We start from the raw sequence: 19736 nt of genomic DNA, 5'->3' as shown, positions 1-19736 counted from the left end.
CTGCTTGTGCCTGTATCTGCTGTTCAGTAATCGGTCTCCGGGGTTTAATAGCTGCTGTATGAGGAGATATTTTTAATTCTTTTTCTTTGCAGGCCGTGATTGCCTCTTGCAAGCATTAATCTGCATGTTTCTCATTAAATGTGATGCAGATGAAGGAGGCTCAGGTGTGCTGGGGCTGTAGGTGAGATCCTTCAGCTGCTTCCAGCTCGCTAACATTAACAGCATGTTTCCCATGATGCTGTCTGACAGTAACAATTATCACAGTGCTCTCTGCACAGTGACAGCCCTCGCTCTGCTTCTCTCTCTCTTTGTTGAATGCTCGCTCACCCAGTGTGCAGCCAACCAGCTCTGAATAATGACAGGCGGGGGAGGGGCTCCCTCTCTCCCCCTCTCCCGCTCAGCGGTACAGTCCAGAGGACGGACGGACGCTCACTTCTTCCTGCATTCGTCTCTGCGTTGCGTTCCCTCGTCTCTGTTTCTTCTCCTTCCTCCTTTGTTGGGACTTCATCCTCATCACCTCCTCGTCCTGCTTGTGCTCCTCCTCGGAGCTCCTGCTGTGGGACGGTGGAGTCCGACAGACGGACACACTGAAGGAAAGTTGTTTGCATCTCTCTGATTGGCTGATTGGCTCAAACGCAGCAGGCGGACTCAAACTTGACATCCCACTCATGAATTCTTTCCATCGTAACCATAGCGACTGGCATCCTTGGCGGCAGCGGCGGTCTCCTCATCATGCTTTGAGACTTTAGAACTCTTTGTATAATTATAAGGTTTGTTACCGCGGTGATCGGGATGCAGGTGTCCATAGCATGTAACATGGGAGGAGGTGGGGGCGGCGGAGGGGCCAGCGAGCACCAGCTGAAGGAGCGAAGGGCAGCGGCGAACACCAGCAGCGCCCCCATCTGCCAGGTAAAGGTCAAGGCCGAGCCTTTGGAGCGGAGCACCCTGCTAGGGCACGCCCACATGAAGGAGGCCCTCGGGCGTTATAGCAACATGAAGTACAGGTGAGGCAGTGAGAGTGACACAAAGAGGTGGTCATGTGACCCGACAGGTGCAGAGCGTGACTCAGGTTCATGTTTCATACACGTGTGTGTGTGTGTGTGTGTGTGTGTGTGTGTGTGTGTGTGTGTGTGTGTGTGTGTGTGTTTGTACCCGGGGTCGTTCTGTCAGGACCAACAACAATGAGGTAGTACACCAAACTGATCAGAGATATTGATCTGCCCCGTCCCTGGTATTGATTCTATATTGCTGATTGATGTGTTTGGTAGCGCCGATCAGGTAACATGGATGCAGTCTGAATACTGATTAGTCGGGTTAAATATTAATGGTCTGAACTCAGATATTGATACGAGTGTGCGACTGTAAGCGGCTCGTCTCTCAGATATTGATGACCGAGAATTGATCCTGATTGAATATTGATGAATTCTGTGACCACCTGGACTCAGGTGTTAACATCAGTCAAGATAAACATGAAGCACATGCAGTGAGCCGCCACCAACCTGGGCACAGACTCACGAGTACCTCAGACGTCTGTATGACTGTCACTGACTTTCAGATTATGACTCAGATATGAAGATCAGAGCTTGTACTTGACCAAGAATAAAGTGGACGTGAACATAAATCTCTAACACCTCGACTTTTTCACTGACAGAAAAGTGTCCCATCTAATGATTTTGTCAGGGATTTGCATTTGGACATGAAACTTTGGATGTTTGTTTTGCTTATTTGACATGAATATTGCTGACTACGATTGTCATAATAGCATTGATAGCTTGGTCTCAGGTACTAAAACCGATGACTTGGAATCTCCATGTCTTTCTGCCTGTTGATCCTGACTTCACGTACATCAGTGACTTGATTTTGACTCAAGCACAAGTGACTCGGACTCTACTGACACTAACCTGGGCCTTAATGTCTCAGACGTGTGCATGAACGTCTATGATTTGGACTCAATCAAACATGTAATATCAATCACATTTGACTTGCCAGTTGTCTTAAACATGATTATTGAGGACCTGGACTGTCACAGCCAGAGCCGCACACGACTGACGAACTCGGACCGGAACTCACACGAAGGCACAGAAATAGTGTGGTAAGACTTTATTACAATGAAGCACGTTATTGACATCTGACTGTGAAGGAATATTGATGACAGTGTTGCGTGATTTCATGTCTTGGGCTAGGACTACATTTTAAAACCAGTGTCTTGGATCTGGTATGAATCCTGTTGTCTTAAGATGAAAAATGACTTTATTTTAGAAACAAGCTTGAATTATGCGTCTGCGGGAAATCAACGACAAAACTCATAGCATAACTGTAAACTCCTTTTAGCCCCATTCCATATTCTTCCACGTCAGCTGACGTGACCCTCCCGAGAATGCGGCTAAACGCAGACTCGATGCAGTCTGCAGTGACTGGATGATTGTGAGGTTAGAGCACTGGGTTAAAAGAGGTTTCCACTTACATCATAAGTTACAGCATAGATTTCCTGCAGAAGTCTAAATCACGCTTTAGTTGTGGACTTGGACTACATGCACAATTCACTTGACTGTAATTGATTTTAGACTTGACCCAGACTTGGAAATAATGCCTTTGAACTGCATCATAAAATCTTACTGTCTGCTGACTTGTTTGACGATAGTGGAACAAACTTGGACTCTAATATATATATCCATTATTATCTATCCAACCTGACTTGTACTTTAATGTAATCTAGCTGATGTGCACATTGTAAACAGCTTCTGTCCAGTAATTAAGTCTCAGACTGCTTTTTTTAAACTGCTGACTTTAATCAGGACTTGGGTTGTAATTATCGTTGCTTGGATTGGAATTGCATCCTTAGCTTTAGGCTTTACTTCTGTAAAATAACTCAATGAAATACGTGAAGTACAGTTTTTAAAAACAGCTGGATTTAACTTGAACTTTAATGTGAATTTGGATGTTTTCAGCTCAGACGTGTTCCTAGACTTAACTTTAACTTGGACACTGACATGAATATGTTTTCAGCTTGGACTCATATTTGAGTCATCATTGATGATTTCAGACTCGACTTTGAATGTCGATTGTTGAAACCTCTGTGCCAACATGAGCAGGTCCTGTTCAATGAGCTGGTGTAAGACTTGGTAACTTGTATGTGAATGCTGTTTTCTTGCCTCAGACTTAGAGGTAAATGTCGTGGATTTGTACTTATTCCACTTGGATGTGAGCCTTTGTTTGATCTTGAACACAAGCGCCTCGGTCTTGGATGTGAATGAGTATTGCAGACTTGAATTACTTGAGTCAGTTTACGTGTCAGACTTTAATTGAGTCTCTTTCTGTTCGATCACTGAAGCGTGTCGCTGGTTTTCAGGCTGAAGGTCATTTCATCAGAGCTGGACTTGAACAGAGGGGAGGAGGAGGTGGAGGAGGTGGAGGTTTCTAAAGCGGCCGGCTGATGTTTGAATGTTTGTGTCTGGCTGTGTTTGATGTGTGAAAACTGTAAACGTCAGTAAAAACACAGCTGATTGGTCAGCTGCTGCTGCTGGGGGTATTTTTAGCAGCGCCGTCTGAAGCTGCTGTTTGTGGTATTTTTTGTCCTGACATGAAACATGCGCTCCCTCCTTCATGTATGTTCTGTACCATCTGCACGGCGTTAATCAGCCTCAGCTCTGTGACCTCTGACCTCACACTCATCTTGATGAATGTACAGTGAGTTTGCTTAAGTTAAAGGCACTGCTGTAATCACACTGTGCGATAAGTTGATTGGTTTCGACATAAAGCTTTAAACCATCCTGACTGATGACCACAGCTCCCATCATGCACTGCTGCTGACTCCAACAGTGACTTTAAATCTTCCTGCTGTTGCTCCCTAACTGCAGCGGCAGCAGTCCTCGTTAGCCTGGCTGCAGACCTCAGTCTGGCCCTGAATGACCTCAGTGTGCTTTATTGCCACTGAGCACATTAACAAGGTGATGACCAATGAAATCACGTGGAGGCTGTTGATGCTGCGTGTGGTTTATATTTGCAGTAAAATGACTCAAACCTTCACTGTATCAGCCTGACAAGAGCAACAAATCAATTAGATTTAACGCAATCAAATCATCGATAAAGCTACGATGCTGACTGTCTCCACACAAAGCTAATGTTGGTATTTACTGATGTACTCAGCAAGTGAAAGATCTCAAAAGACGCAAATCCTTTTTGGGGTTGGATTCAGCATAAAACTGCCTAATCAAACATGCAGAGCTACCTGCTGCCGTACCTGCTGTTCCCAACTGTTCCTGACTGTTCCCAGCTGTATCCAGCTGAAACTAGCATCTTTCTCTGTCCAGGACAATGATGCAGTCCATTTAACCCAATAATGATCATACAGACAGGGTGGACTTAAATACATCGGAGCACGGATGTTTGAACTTGGGAATGACGTCAAACCCGAGTTAGTGTGTTCCAGACAGAGCGAGGAAACACTGGACATTTTAGGTATCACCAGCAATACATGATAAGACTTATTTGTTTGGCACTTAAAAAAACATCAGTGCAGAACATTCATAGAGTCCGATCAGTGCTCTGCTTATTTACTGAGTCACAGGTATGTAACGGTAGACTTGGAGCTGTTCTGACTTTCTTAGTTGGAAATATGAGTTGATGGGACTTTCCAGACTCCATATCTGACTGGGAGTTCAACTTATTCTAGCCCATAGTGGTTATGAGGAGTTACGGTAAAGTGAAGCGCACACAGTAAACTGTAGGCAGAGCTGATTTTTCTGCCTGTACTCAGACGGCAGTACCTTCAGAAGGCTTCATGGTCTACATCAAATATACCTGTAAAGCTCGTCTTCTCTTCTTTCTGAAACCATTTAAATCTCTGGCACAAATGCTGAGTTACGGTCATTTAAAGAGTGCTTGTAAAATGGGCTGATTTAAAAAAAAAAAAAAAATACTGAGGAGTCTCCATGAGCTTATTTTGAATATTAACAAGCAATCACCAGCCATCTCCTGTTTCCCTGCCAGCAGGCCCATGAGGTCGCTGCTGTGGTGATCCTCAGAGACTCACCCTGTGGTCATCCCAGCTCCGCTGTCTTACCGGTGATGATAGAAGTCTTTGTTCCTGCTAAGGTGGATTTCTGGTTCAAGTGTCTCTGTGTTGAGCTCATTGAGGCTGCAGAGCAGAACAAGAACCGCTGCAACAAACTGAAGACCAAGAAAGTGGAATTTGAGTCCACGGGATATGAAACTCAATGAAGAACAACAGCAGCAGCAATAAGAACAAATCGATTGTCGAACCATTAAAAATAAGCACTAAACTTGATCGAACCATCAATCAAACTGGAACCATGAGCATTGATCAGTGCAGTGAAGTAAAAAAGAAATAAACCTTTTTAGTTCTAAAGGTTTACGTATCAGGACATAATAAAAACACTCTGACCTAAATACAGCCTCAGATGAACACATGACATATTACACCCTGTCATCATTTATTTATCAAAAACTGAATCAGGACTGTGTAATATGAATCTGGAGACAAACTACAATAATGTGGATGTGTGTGGAAAACAGATCCATGTAGTTCAAAAACAAATCTATAAAACAGCATTTACAGTCTGTGAACGATGTTCTAATTGTGCCTTTAAATGATGCATAAATAAATGAATGTATTTGTTAATGTAACAGGAGGGTTAGTCTGACTTCCTGCTGGTGTAATGATCCATCACTGGACCTGCTGATTTGGTTGTTTTGCAGGAATCTTGGGAAATCTGGGCTGAGAGTGTCCTGCTTAGGACTGGGTGAGAGCTGCAGCAGACACGCACTGTAAGCACATTTCCATATATCCAGCACACACAGTCAGTGTTGCTTTTTTCTGTCTTCACAGGAACATGGGTGACATTTGGCTCTCAGATCTCTGACGAGGTACGAAGTGTTGGTGTGTTTGTTTACCTACACAAATGTGGACCTGGCTACTTCCACTCACCAATGGAGGACCTACAAACCAACAGGGGCCATTTAAAATCAAGCTACAGGGATGTCTAGTGAATTTATTTGAAGTCAGTATATACTTTTAACGTGGCTCTTCTAGGTTTGACCCTTTTTCCTGTCATTTAAAGGTCAGCTGTACTCTTCATATATCTATTATGAAACCTTGTCAGAGGTGTATTATATGCAACAATTAATTTATTCAATGGTGAAGCGTCTGTGATTATTTTGGGAATATTTGAGTCATGTCAGCATGTTTAAATGTTAAAAATAATATAGTTAAAGCAGCTGTACTTTTATAAGAACATCTTCAACAACTGCATCACATCCTTTCATGTCCATTTTTGGCTCCACTGAAGGCGACTGAGGCTCCAGAGACAGGAAATCAAAGTTCCTGCTTGGAAAGTTTTGAAGGAAAAATCAAAAAGCTGTTTGTCAGGTTTCAGTTTAGTTTGAAATTACATTAAAAAATAGATTTCAGTTATATTTCCAAAGAAATGAGGTCCTCACTTGGTCAGTGCAGACAGACAGTCCACTGTTAGTAATGTAGGAATGTGTGTGTGTGCTAAATGCATGAACACATATTACATAACCACTTCTGGAGATCTGTGCTTGCATTAATGCGTGTGTGTGTGTGTGTGTGTTTGTGTGTGTGTGTGTGTGTGTGTGTGTGTGTGTGTGTGTGTGTGTGTGTGTGTGTGTGTGTGTGTGTGTGTGTGTAGATGGCAGAGAGTGTGATGACGGTGGCGTACGACAGCGGAGTGAATTTGTTCGACACAGCGGAGGTTTACGCCTCGGGGAGGTACAGTACCGACTGTCTGTCTGCTCGTCTGATCTCAGCTGGTTCCTGTCCACCTCGCTGCACCGCAGCCTCAATTAGTCCATAAGAAAGGACGTATAGACTGCTGCAGGGCGGCAGCATGGACACAGAGGAGGTCACCTGGGGGCGCCGCAGAGTGCACGTTAAAAAACAAAAAACCCCACTCTGTCTCTGCTCTCTGAGACACGAAACATACATGTACACTCTGAACAGCACTGATTCTATTTATAATAAACCCCCCAAGTTCTTCTTTCATAAGATTTTCTTTGATGGAGTGATTCAGCTTATACACAAAAGATGAGTTATCACAAAGAATTTTAAAGTTTAAATGTCTTACATTTATAAAATTGTCCTAAATCTGGATATAAATCTTTGATTGTGTGAGTTTGTGTTTGTGTTCCAGGGCGGAGACAACTCTGGGAAACATCCTGAAGAAGAAAGGATGGAGGTAAACCAGCTGCTCAGTGTTAGCCTGTGAGACATGCTCAGCTATCCAGCCAGAGCTTAAAACAGGATGTAAACAGGAAATACAACCAGTTTCTGAAATCATTCCAGTTACTTTTATATCAATAATCAATGGATTTGAGAGATTCTGGGTTTAAAACTGGTTAATTAATATTTTACCTAAAGAACTAAATCTGTCTTTATGTAGAGTATCAAACTGCTGCTTTAATCCTTTATTTTCTGTTTATTCTCCTTATTTTTAAGTTTTTAATCTTTCTTAAATATTTCACATATTTTATGATGAACTAATTTCATCATTTCTGGGATATAAATCTGTATTCACATTTATTAAGATTTTTTGTGTCATTTTACAATTTTCTTGATTATTTTTAAAAATGTGATTAATATAATTTTTTACAATAAGAATGATTAAAAATCTTAATTTAATAATATTTTTTTAATGTTAAATTTAAATTTAAATTGTAATTTTTAATTTGTAATTTCAAGATATTCTCGGAGTGTTATCCTTTTGCGTGCTTTGTTACATTTTATGTTTAAAATAATAATTTTAAACATAAAATTATTAAGTCTATACTAATTTTAGAGATTTTTGATCCATTTTTTTAAGCTTATGCTTAATTTTAATCTTTATTCTATTTAAAAATTTGAATGTTGTTGATGATTTTTTTTAATTATTTAAAATTCTTTTTGTAACAGTAAAGTATCTTTAACAACAAAAATGAGAGAAGTATATATATAATGATGTCATATTGTTTATAACATGTTTTTAAAGTATACTGAAAGCAGTTTAGGGCTGGAACATAAATAACTGAAAAACAGTAGAAGACATAAATATGATATTTTATAACATTGGTCTAATTTATTAAACAGTGAAGCACAGAGCAGTTGCTACAGTAACCTTGTTAGCATAAAAACCAGCGTCTAGTTAATGTAAACACAAAAGTTCAGCATGACTCACATTAACACACACAAACACTGATCAGACGCCTGTGTCATCAGTGTGTGTGTGTGTGTGTTGGACCAAACTCCCAGAGTAATAACGTGTGTTTTGTCTTGAAGACGTGTTGATGTGTGACTCAGCAGATTTTCCCTCCATCCGTCTCCTCCACCTCATTTTAATCTCCATCGTTTCCTCCCCTCCCTCCAACCACGCTCCATCTCTCACACTGACTGATGGCGGTGCAACGGCGATACCACTGAAATAATGTGTGTGTGTGTGTCTCCACCAGGAGGTCCAGTTATGTGGTGACCACTAAGATCTACTGGGGCGGACAGTGAGTAATGCTTCCATATTACTATAATCATGAGTGCCTGCACTGTTCTCAGATCAGCTCTGACTGCAGATACAGATACATCAGACTGAAGCTGTGTGAATGTGTGTGTCAGACAGGTGTTTCTGCACCATAGCCCATCAGTGAAATATAATTTTTACCTAGCACAAAGACACTGAAAACTGGAACAGCTGAAACTACAACGACACCGGAAACAAAGATTTAGCTCACTGTTCATGACCACTGACCACAGACTGTATATGAAAAATGGACTTCATGCTATATGATTGGTTTAGGTCAAGGCGGGGGCGGGATTATATCAGGAATCAGCTCTGAACTCTTTTCTCTAGTGGTGGAGGACAGACTGATGGATGAGGTCAGGCAGGAGTCTCTGTGGGAGAGTAGGGAGCAGGTGGAGAAGAGCCTGGAGAGGTGGAGGTATTCACACAAGGAATACATGTGTGTCAATGAGAGGGAGACTGGCGGAGGGTGAACATGCAGGAACAGGAGGAGTGAAGGTGGGGGAGTCTACCAGGGGTCAGTGCACAAGAGAGGGGAAGAAGAGAGACAGGACAGGGTGGAGTAAGTGGAGACGAGTGTCGGAGCTCGTCTCCATCCACTGGTGTGTGACAGAAGGTAGCAGCAAGAGTGAAAGAATTAACGATTTAAAGATGGAGGTGAGACCTGCTGTGGCAAAGAAGAGCTTCATGGAGGACATGCGTCTGCATGAAGTACTCAGTGTACGCTGAAGTCGGAGGAGGTGGAGGCAGACGGTCTGCTGTGGCGCCCCCTAAAGGAGCAGCTGAACAGAGAAGAAGAGATTAGTTCCAGTAACAGTGTCGTCTCTGCACTGTGCACAGAAACTGTGTCGGCTAAATGAGATTACAGAACGCTCAGTGTGCTGTTAAGGTCACGTGACTGTGGCGTGTTTAATGTTTCAGGAAACTGGTTCTTCTGTGAGGTCATCACTGTGACATCACTGTGACATCACTGTTTGTTTGTTTGTTTACAGGGCAGAGACGGAGCGAGGGTTGTCACGGAAACACATCATTGAAGGTAAATCACCTTCAAACACATTGTAAATATCCTCCACACCCTTTGCACACTTCTACTACATTACCCAGAATGCTCTGCAAACACATTCATACTCAGCTCTGAATGGTGTGGAGGAGTGTCTGTCACACAAACACAGCGCTGCTGAAAAACAGCAGGAGCACTGACACTCGAGTAAATGTACTCGAGTACATTTACTCGGATACTCTGCAGCTCAGAGTTGCATGTGAGGAGGCCGAGCGAGGACGAGTGGTGAAAAGTCAGAGACTAATTACTGTCAGCGGTCAGTCAGTGTCCTCTGTCAGCTGCTGGAGGTCGTCGAGGCTTTAAGAGGCTCAGTCACACTGAGACAGGATTAGGAGTTACACACATTCACACACACTGTAACACACACACACACTGAGCAGCGTCAATCATCCGTCCCGCTGAAAGCTGCTAACAGCTCAGTTCACTTAAATCACTCTCTAAAATGCTAAATGCTATATTTACCCCTGAGAGCGTGGCAGGAAGTCGCCGTGATGCTGACAAACTCTCATCTTTGATGAACGTCTCTGCAGCAGCTGCTCGCAGACACTCACGGCCTGATGCCTCCTCGTGGAAACCTCCAGTTATTTATTCATCTGCTGAAGCAGCAGGACAGTAAACGCACCGTTTACACTCGTGTCGCTGATTTAAAGCCTGATCCAGGTGTCAGGCTAATCTAGCAGCAGCTCTGTTTTTATGATTCGTCCTGTAAAAACAGGAAGTCCAAATGTTCTCTGGAGGTTTTCTAAAGGACACAAACATCCTCAACCTTCACACAACATTTGGTACATTTGTGGGCGGAGCTACAGTGGCTGCAGAAAGGAGGTGGAGCTTTCTCCAGGGGCCCCTCTGTTAAAATGTTACATCTGTAAAACAGCGGGTATACATGAGCCCGTGGTGAAAGAAGTATTCACAGGCTTCATGTTTTCACGGTTTAAACATTCACCTCATAATCAGAGGATTGCAGGTTTGATCCCAGGAGGACACAAATCAGGAGTGAGTCACACGTGTGCTGCGACTGTCTGTGGTGACGCTCCATCAGTAAGGGAGCAGCTGAACACAGCAGCTTCATCGCAATCGCTCCTGTTTGAGCAGAAAGTGCCGCTCGTCTGTTTTCTGCAGGACTGTGAGGATTTTTGAGCGCACAAACGTTCTAAGTGTTACAGTAACGAGAACGCTGCTTAGCTGGCACGTTGGTGATGATGTAACACCACAGCTGATTGATATGTCTGCTTTCTGCAGCACTTTGAGGTTTTCTTTGATGCCACAGACCTCCTGATTGGTTAGACGTCACAGGGTAGACCCCAAAGACAAAATGCTGGACCTTCAAAGGGTCCGGTTCTTCATGTTGGACTACACTGGCTGTGTTAGAATCACTTCTCACAGATGTGCCAGCAGCAGAATCTGCCTGTGCTGATCTTTAAAGTCTGAATAAAGTAGCAGTAATCCAGGACGTTGAGCCTTCGCTCCGCTGCTGCTGAGCGTCACTCAAACCCTCCGAGTCCTCCGAGTGTCCTTCACAAGGTCGTCTGAGATAATTCCTGCCGTCAGCTCACACTCCAAAAACCGCCGTCACGCCACAAAAACAGCAGCAGGAACAACAGAAAGAGCAGACTCAGGTTGCCGTGGAGCTGTCAGAGATGCACGCACTCACAGTGTCTCTGCTGACGGTGCAGGCGGAGGAGGCACCCACCATGTTTCCCACGCTCCTCCAGCTTTTACACCACCAGAGCATCTGATCACTTTCATGTGCAGCGCTGATCAGAAACACAAAATTCAGTGTCTGCAGGAGAGAAAATGATTCACTGTGAGCTGTTTGGAGGCCTGCGAGGGCCAAACTCACAGATGCTGCAGGGCTGAGTGACAGCTGCACTTTGTGTCCTTCAGGCTGGAAATAAAACTGCTTTTATTATTTGATTTAATTATGTCGGCATGCTGGGAATGACCATCTGTGTATGTGTGTGTGTGTGTGTGTGTGTGTGTGTGTTGCAGGTCTGCGTGGCTCGCTCTCCAGGTTACAGCTGGACTATGTGGACATCGTTTTCGCCAACAGGACGGACGTGAACGCGCCGATGGAGGGTCAGCGTGCACAAACACACGTGCACAAACACACACGTGCACACACAACTTCAAATGGGGACAAAAATAAAACGGACAGAGAAAAGTTTCAGTAAATCTGAAGTTAGAAACGTTTTAGTCTCTCAGAAACACGGGGACAAGAAAAAAGTGCAAACTACAGTTCATCAAGTTTAGTTAATGAAAATGTAAAAAGAGAAACTTTCAGTGAAACCTCTGCTCTCTTAAAGCTCGCTTCTCTGCTCACTTCACGCCTGAAATAAAAATGGAGGATGTCGTAAAGCGGCTTGTCGTGTCGTGACGTCCTCTCAAAGAACGAGTTTGAGAGGACGTCTCAGACGTCTGAGAGGACGAGTATAAAATGGAACTGTATCTACTGTCTCAGTGCATTCTATCTAAACATCGTGAACATGAAAACTTATTATCATTATTGTTGTTCTGGACGGGCGTCAGAGCGCCCCCTGTGGAGCTCTGTGTCTGTCAGCACAGGTGAGCTCAGCAGCTGTGACTCACTGGTTTCTGTTTGTTGCAGAGATCGTTCGAGCCATGACCTTCGTCATTGAGCAGGGCATGGCCATGTACTGGGGGACGTCCCGCTGGAACGTGGTGGAGATCATGGTAACACAACTCACAGCTGTGAGACCTTCATGACCTCCACAGCTTTACTCTGAGCTGTTTTCATTACACAGCTTAGACATTTTCAGGCTTTATGTTCATGATGCTGTCAATTAAAATAAATAAATATAGCTATGGATGAGCTTTTATCTCACGAAAGATCCATTAATGGAACACCTGTGTGTCTCACCTGTGTGTCTCACCTGTGTGTCTCACCTGTGTGTCTCACCTGTGTGTCTCACCTGTGTGTCTCACCTGTGTGTCCACCAGGAGGCGTACTCCATCGCGCGGCAGTTTAACCTGATCCCCCCGGTGTGCGAGCAGGCTGAGTATCACTACTTCCAGAGAGACAAAGTAGAGCTGCACCTGCCCGAACTCTACCACAAGATCGGTACACACACACACACACACACACACACACACACACACACACACACACACACACTGTCTCAGTCTTTAAAATGTTTCCTATCATCAGTGTCTGAGTGCCGTTAATCTGAAAATGAAAAAATTCAGAAGCTCAACAAAAAGTTTCAATGTCACCAGATTTCAGATTTTTCTCATAATTTCTGTGTTTTTGAAAGTTACATGTAGAACTTTAGCTGAAGATAACTGCAGTCACATTTATGATGACAGCAGCAGTGCTGAGGTTTCTTATAGAAAGCCGAACACAGAACTGTGATGATCACACACAACACAGTTACAGGACGCTTCTGCTCTGCCTTATAAACCACGTCCTGCATCATTAAAGTAAACCAGGAGCAGTCCGAGGTTCAGCAGACTGGGGGAGCTGGACTTGAACCATCAACCCTCTGAACAGCAGACAGCTGCGTCTAAATCCTGAGACGGCTTTAACGGCTTCATGGAGACTCAGCTGAACCCTGAGGAGTACCAGGGCTACGGGAGATAACAGAGCTGCTACACTGCTGCTGGACAATACATCAGGAAACATCACATTCAATGTCAAAGTTCACGTTCACGCTTTCTTTATGAGCACATGAATGTGATTTTCCATATTTATTCTCTGTGTGTACGAAGTGAAGGTTTCTCTGCGTTTAAACTCAGCTGATTTTGGAGGTTAGAGATAAACACACAGTTTGGATGAGTTTAGCTAACAGATTGATGAGCACAGCTCTGTTTTTTAACCACAGTCCTGCAGTGTGCAGGTCTGAAACACAAGTGCTAATCTCATCTCTTTAATCTCATCAGCCAGGTAGAAGGCTGAACTGAGTTAAACACTGTAGTGGGAGCTGTGGGTTGTATGGGAATGTTTACTGTTGCTCACAGGTCACTTTGACAGAGTACAGCTGTGTGATCAGTGGTTGTGTGTCTGTTGTTCTGTCAGTAGCTGTCACAGCTCTCAGGCTGGTGCGATGATGAAATGTTGCTGTGTCTTTAACTGGATGCTGAGACCCAGCCGAGGTCTGTGGGGACAGCAGCTGTTCAGGTCCGCCTCTAAATTTAGACCAGTTTAACAAAAGTGCTCCAACATGAGGTCCGTGTGTCTGTCAGGTGTCGGAGCCATGACCTGGTCCCCGTTAGCTTGCGGCCTACTGACGGGCAAATACAACGAGGGCGTCCCCGAGAGCTCCAGAGCCGCTATGAAGGTACGAGCAGCACAAACACCATCAATCTGAGCTCGGAGCAGCACAATGAGGCCATCTGTTACCCTGCTGATCAATACTTGTGTGTGTGTGTGTGTGTGTGTGTGTGTGTGTGTGTGTGTGTGTCAGGGCTATGCTTGGCTGAAGGAGCGCCTCTGCAGTGATGAGGGGAAGAAGCAGCTCAGCAAAATCAAAGAGCTCCACCTGCTGGCTGACAGGCTGAACTGCACGGCTGCTCAGCTGGCCATTGGTAATCTTGCAGCACCACACGTGTGTGTGTGTGTGTGTGTGTGTGTGATATTAACCCCTGATGTCTCTGTGTGTTTGCCAGCCTGGTGTCTCCGCAGTGAAGGCGTCAGCTCGGTGCTGCTCGGCGTCTCCAACACAGAACAGCTGCTTGAGAACCTCGGCTCTGTCAGGGTAACAACATGGCACTGAACCTTAACCTTTGACCTTTTACCCCGAGTCACATCAGTCCGTACACTTTACAGCTCCTGGAATCCAGATCTTCAAGATCCGTGAGCAGTGAGGGAACATCTGAGGGAACTAAAGCAGATTCAGCCTCAGTCTGGAATGAACAAAGATATATATATATATATATATATATATATATATATATATATATATATATATATATATATATATATATATATATATATATATATATACATATAACACCCAGCGCCCCTCACGGGCGGTTTATCCTTCAAGCTTGTGTCCTCTACCAGAGGCCTGGGAGCTTGAGGGTCCTGTGCAGTATCTTGGCTGTTCCCAGGACTGCGCTCTTCTGGACAGAGATCTCCGATGTTGTTCCCGGGATCTGCTGGAGCCACTCGCCTAGCTTGGGAGTCACCGCACCTAGTGCTCCAATTACCACTGGGACCACCGTTACCTTCACCCTCCACATCCTCTCGAGCTCTTCTCTGAGCCCTTGGTATTTCTCCAGCTTCTCGTGTTCCTTCTTCCTGATATTGCTGTCATTCGAACCGCTACATCGATCACTACGGGCCGTCTTCTTCTGTTTGTCTACCACCACTATGTCCGGTTGGTTAGCCACCACCATTTTGTCCGTCTGCATCTGGAAGTCCCACAGGATCTTAGCTCGGTCATTCTCCATCACCCTTGGGGCATCTCCCATTTTGACCTTGGGACTTCCAGGTTATACTCGGCACAGATGTTCCTGTACACTATGCCGCCCACTTGGTTATGGCGCTCCATGTATGCCTTGCCTGCTAGCATCTTGCACCCTGCTGTTATGTGCTGGATTGTCTCTGGGGCATCTTTACACAGCCTGCACCTGGGGTCTTGCCTGGTGTGATAGACCCCAGCCTCTATGGATGTTGTACTCAGAGCTTGTTCTTGTGCTGCCATGATTAGTGCCTCTGTGCTGTCTTTCAGTCCAGCTTTGTCCAGCCACTGGTAGGATTTCTGGATATCAGCCACCTCCTCTATCTGCCGGTGGTACATACCGTGCACACATATATATATATATATATATATATCTTTGTTCATTCCAGACTGAGGCTGAATCTGCTTTAGTTCCCTCAGATGTTCCCTATATATACATATATATACATATATATGTATATATATGTATATTTATTATGATGAGATGGCTGACTGAAGTTTACAGTTTCTGAATAAACTCAGAATAATAAACAGCAAAAACTACAGCAAAGACAGAAATATGACAGAAAGTTTACATTTTAAATGAAAAAATCAGCTGTTAAAGACAAAAAATGCTACGATAGCAGGAAACAACCAATCAGAGGTCCAGTCTGAGGCCTGTGATTGGTTGACACTAACCACTTCCTGTTCTGTCCCTCAGGTGCTGTCTCAGCTGACTCCGCCCCTCATTGCCGAGATGGACGCATTGCTGGGCAACAAGCCAAGAAATGTGAAGAAGGAGGCAAGAAGATGAAGATGAGGAAGAGTTCAGACTGTAGATAATCCGAAATATTTATTCTTGTATTAATCTTCACATCTTCATTAATACAGTAAAATATTCTGATGGATAAACTGTGACATGAAAACAGTTAAAAACAGAGAAAAATAACAAGAATAATTGAAGCTGGTATCAAAGGAAACTTTTATTTTGAAGGTAAAACCATTAAAATATAAATATGCTTGTTTCTTAGTTAATAATGTAGGGATTTATGGAAGTTCATTAATGACAAGAAAGTAAACAATCTTTGTGAGGAACTGCAGAAATAAAAATCTAGATTTTCTGAAACTGTGAAACACATTAAATATGTATAACAATAAAAATGGGTATCCGTACAAACAGAAGCACAAACTTTTTTCCAGTTAGAAAATAATAATTTGGTTTTATTTTGTAAACAATCACAAACATCACATGAATGTAGAGCTTTATTTTTATATATTATTATAATTTTTATCATCACATATTAAACCTCGCTGTGAATTACATCCTTGTGTTTTACGATATTAGGAAATTTATGAAATAATGGCACAAATAAACTAGATTTAAACTAAACCAAATTTAAAATTAGAATAAAGAACAAACAATCATGCTTCAAACTTCTCACTCGAATATAAATATATACAATAAAAGTATTTTTATTCAATCCAGAGTTTTTCTTTTAGGCTTTGTTTTTTGGCTTCCACAGGCTTCCGTATATTCAATAAGCACTGTTCGTATTTCAAAATAAAAGCCTGCTCCTGAGTCCTCTGTAGTGAAAATATATTTATGAGTATATTTACTGTGAAATTGGAAATTTGTATTTTATGAATGTAGCTGCTGCTCCCTCCTGTGTGTTTAGATAGAGAAGACATTTAACTCAGTGGTGCTCAACCTGAGGGGACGGGACCTCTCAGGATTCAGGACCTCCTCACATCTGGAACATCTTGAAGGAAACGAGTATACTTTCCATCCCAATTAAAGTGAACACAGTAAGATTAATGTGACTCAGTGGAGGTTACAACATGATCACAGTTTAGGTCAACAAAACACCAACAGGTGAGCTTCAACCACGTACCTGACAGGTGTTTGGACTCAGTTCTCCTGATAGGTGGATGTGAAGCTGTGTGAATCAGGCTGTAAAAATCAGAAACACCACCTGTGCACCGGCTTCAGTGTGGCTGATGTTTGAGGATCTCTCAGTGGAGGTCCCTTCATGTTCCTCAGTGTCCTGTGGAGCTGCTGGAACTTGGTTTTCATTCATGTGGCGTGGATAAAGATGCAGGGAGGTAAATCTGCTGAATCTGGAGGGTGGAGACTGTTTCCTGTGTCACTGAAGGTTCCCCGTCTGATGCTGGGAGTAGAGCTCATGTTGCAGAGCCATCAGTGCTTGCTGGCAGGAGGACAGATCAGCTCCATCAGCTGACACAACAAATTCAAGTCAGTTTGAAGCAGACGTTGATGTTTGCTGTCAGTCTGAGGTCAGAGGTCAGACGTGGGTTCTAGACAGATCTGAGCATATCAGCTGGGGTGAAAATGATCCAGAGGTGCTCGAGAAGAAGATCGAGAAGATTTAACCAGGTGTTTATGTCCTGCTGATCAGGCTCAGAGTTAAAGTCAGTAACCGAGACAAACTGCTGTAAATATGTAAAAACAAAATCAATGATAAAGCTCATCCTTGGTGTTTATTACCCAGAGTTTATAATCAGAGTTGATCTTTAAAACACTGAAACAATCAGTATTAATTTTCACTGGATAATTCAACTCTGCTGGAGCTTTTTGACCCAAGCTCAGTTTATTATTTCAGTTTCACTCTGATCAGAAAAATCCAAATTATGCTGTTCTTTAATGAGAATAAAAAAAAGAATAAAAATGACCCTTTGAAATAAATACTGTGAGTAAATACACAACATTTATGTTAAAAATATGAAATGTGTAAAATAAACACTGTGATTCATTATTGAAGCGTCTCTCTTTGTTAGATCATCACTTGTTTATGATCACTCACAACAAAGAAACATTATTATCCTGTTAATCCTTTCAATTTGACTCCACTGATCACCTGACTGAAACTGTGTGACTGTTACCATGACAACAGGACCAGCTGGATCACAGTTTCCTCCATTTTCCTGTTTAAGAATACCAATAAAGTTTATTAAATCTGGATGAGAGTGTCTGCCTCGGACCACCAAGTGGAGCTAAAGTCACAGAAGAGCTGCAAACAAAGAGAGAGTGAGACTGTAGGTGAGCTGTGATCAGTGGGAAGCTCCCAAAGGCTCATCTCACTCACTCCGCCCACCCTCCTTCTCTGCATGACCACACAAAATATCTCAAATATAATCTTATGTCCTTTCTCATGAGAGCAGGTGTGATCTCAGAATCACCCACAGCTGAGTTCTGTGGAAGCATCTTCAGTGACACTGGGCAAACAGAAGCTGCAGGGTCAGTTTTATTGACTCTGAAGTCACCGGGACCAGGATATAGATATCAGTGTTAGCATGTGTGCTTTCTGTCACACCCAAAAAAGACTGAAGTCCATTCTGGAGCCTGTAAAAACGTCTCTGTCGTTAACACGGCAGCAAATTTCTTGAAACAAAGCCCAGAGTCTTTCTGTCCTGAACTGTAGAAGTTAATCATTGATTTTACCCTCTGCCAGGATCAGAGCTTTACTCCACCTGTCTGACTTCTTCATGTGTCTGTGTCACATTCACTGACTGCCTCTTCTTCTTCTTCTCCTCTTCCTCTGTCTTTGTGAAGCTTTACATGTAAAACAGCAGCATCTGCGTCGATGCTTCAGTAAACCCCTTATTTAGATCCTGTGTGGAGCTGCACGACCAACATGTGACTTTGAGCTTTGATTCAAAGTGTTTCATTAACAGCATCACATTAACTGATCTGGAATTAAAGACAAGTTTACAACGTGATGTCCAGGGTGAGGCTGTTCACTTATTTAATTACATTAAATGAATGAAACACATAAAACCTGCAGCTGGTTTAAAGTGCTGAGTGTTTTATAGGCTTTGACTGTGATTTTAAATAAATGTGCTGAAAAGCTGAAGTGAAACCATCAGAGAGTAAAAACTAAGATCTTACAGGAAGTCCCGACCTGCTCGGCTGCACATTCAGTTTATCAGAGTTTGAGCTTCTGTGTGAAGGTCAAAGTTCGGTCATCACATGAGTATGTGACATGTCATAAAAGTCACCGGGATACTAGTATAAACACTGATCTATATCTATAACTGATCTATGAACTATATAGAATCAACCTTTATGTCTTTATTACCCTCTACATACAGACTGTAACACCGACCTGAAACTTGAAACTCGTCACTTAAGAACCAAAATGACACATTAACAAGTTTGTTTTATTTCTTAGCAAAGTTCACATTTTATTGCTGCTTTGCTGAAGTTTGGTCGAGTCGGGCTGTAAATGATCTGTGACACACCTTATTGACCCGTCTGCTCACACTTTTCCTCACAGACTTTGATTTAACTCTGTGGATCAGCAGCAGTGACACGGTCACAGTGGGGACTGTAGCATTCAGCCTCATGTCCCGTCTGTGAAGCAGTGTGAGAGTGTCAGTAGATGATCAGCAGAGGAAAGTGAGAGCTGCTGTGAGCTGATGTCCTGAAGGGCTTTTAAAGAGTCTCTGAGTTTGACAGGAACATGAAGATGTTTGTGGTGTTTGTGATCCTCCTGCACGGTAAGTACACCTTCCTCTCTCTGCTCTCATCATCATCTCTCTCTCTTTAATGTGTTGAAGTGCAGCAGGAGGAGATTTCCATCAAACACTGGATTCTGATTCAGATCAAACTAACAATCCAAAGCAGCAACTTTCAAATCACTGGATTCTTCTTGGTGGCTTTCAGATGAGCTCATGTTACAATCAGCTGCTGTGTGTGTGTTGTTGTGTAGCTGAAGCTCTGACTCACATTTC

At 43.2% G+C, this 19736-nt stretch overlaps 2 protein-coding genes across 6 annotated transcripts in view; both read left to right on the top strand.

The window, feature by feature from the left end:
* Positions 1-428: 428 nt before the first annotated feature.
* On the top strand, positions 429-16563 carry LOC116334469 (voltage-gated potassium channel subunit beta-3-like). Its single transcript, XM_039608931.1, has 14 exons — positions 429-1004; positions 5719-5762; positions 5849-5886; positions 6672-6751; positions 7173-7217; positions 8464-8508; positions 9518-9561; positions 11575-11661; positions 12191-12276; positions 12544-12664; positions 13786-13880; positions 14007-14127; positions 14209-14297; positions 15706-16563. The coding sequence occupies exons 1-14, from the start codon at positions 793-795 to the stop codon at positions 15796-15798; spliced, it is 1200 nt and encodes a 399-aa protein (XP_039464865.1). The 5' UTR covers positions 429-792; the 3' UTR covers positions 15799-16563.
* A 2744-nt stretch (positions 16564-19307) lies between these two features.
* LOC120438540 (butyrophilin-like protein 2) overlaps positions 19308-19736 on the top strand; it is a 32056-nt gene continuing 31627 nt past the window's right edge. For all 5 annotated transcript variants that reach the window (XR_005611986.1, XM_039608918.1, XM_039608916.1 and 2 more), the window contains exon 1: positions 19308-19502. Coding sequence is in view for 4 of the 5 variants with exons in the window: in XM_039608918.1 (XP_039464852.1) it covers positions 19466-19502 (37 nt within the window). In the remaining variant the exon portion in view is untranslated. The remainder of the gene's footprint in view (positions 19503-19736) is intronic.

This window comes from Oreochromis aureus, linkage group 3, assembly GCF_013358895.1.
Source record: "Oreochromis aureus strain Israel breed Guangdong linkage group 3, ZZ_aureus, whole genome shotgun sequence".
Classification (NCBI taxonomy): domain Eukaryota; kingdom Metazoa; phylum Chordata; class Actinopteri; order Cichliformes; family Cichlidae; genus Oreochromis; species Oreochromis aureus.
This window is presented reverse-complemented; position numbering and strand designations above follow the sequence as displayed.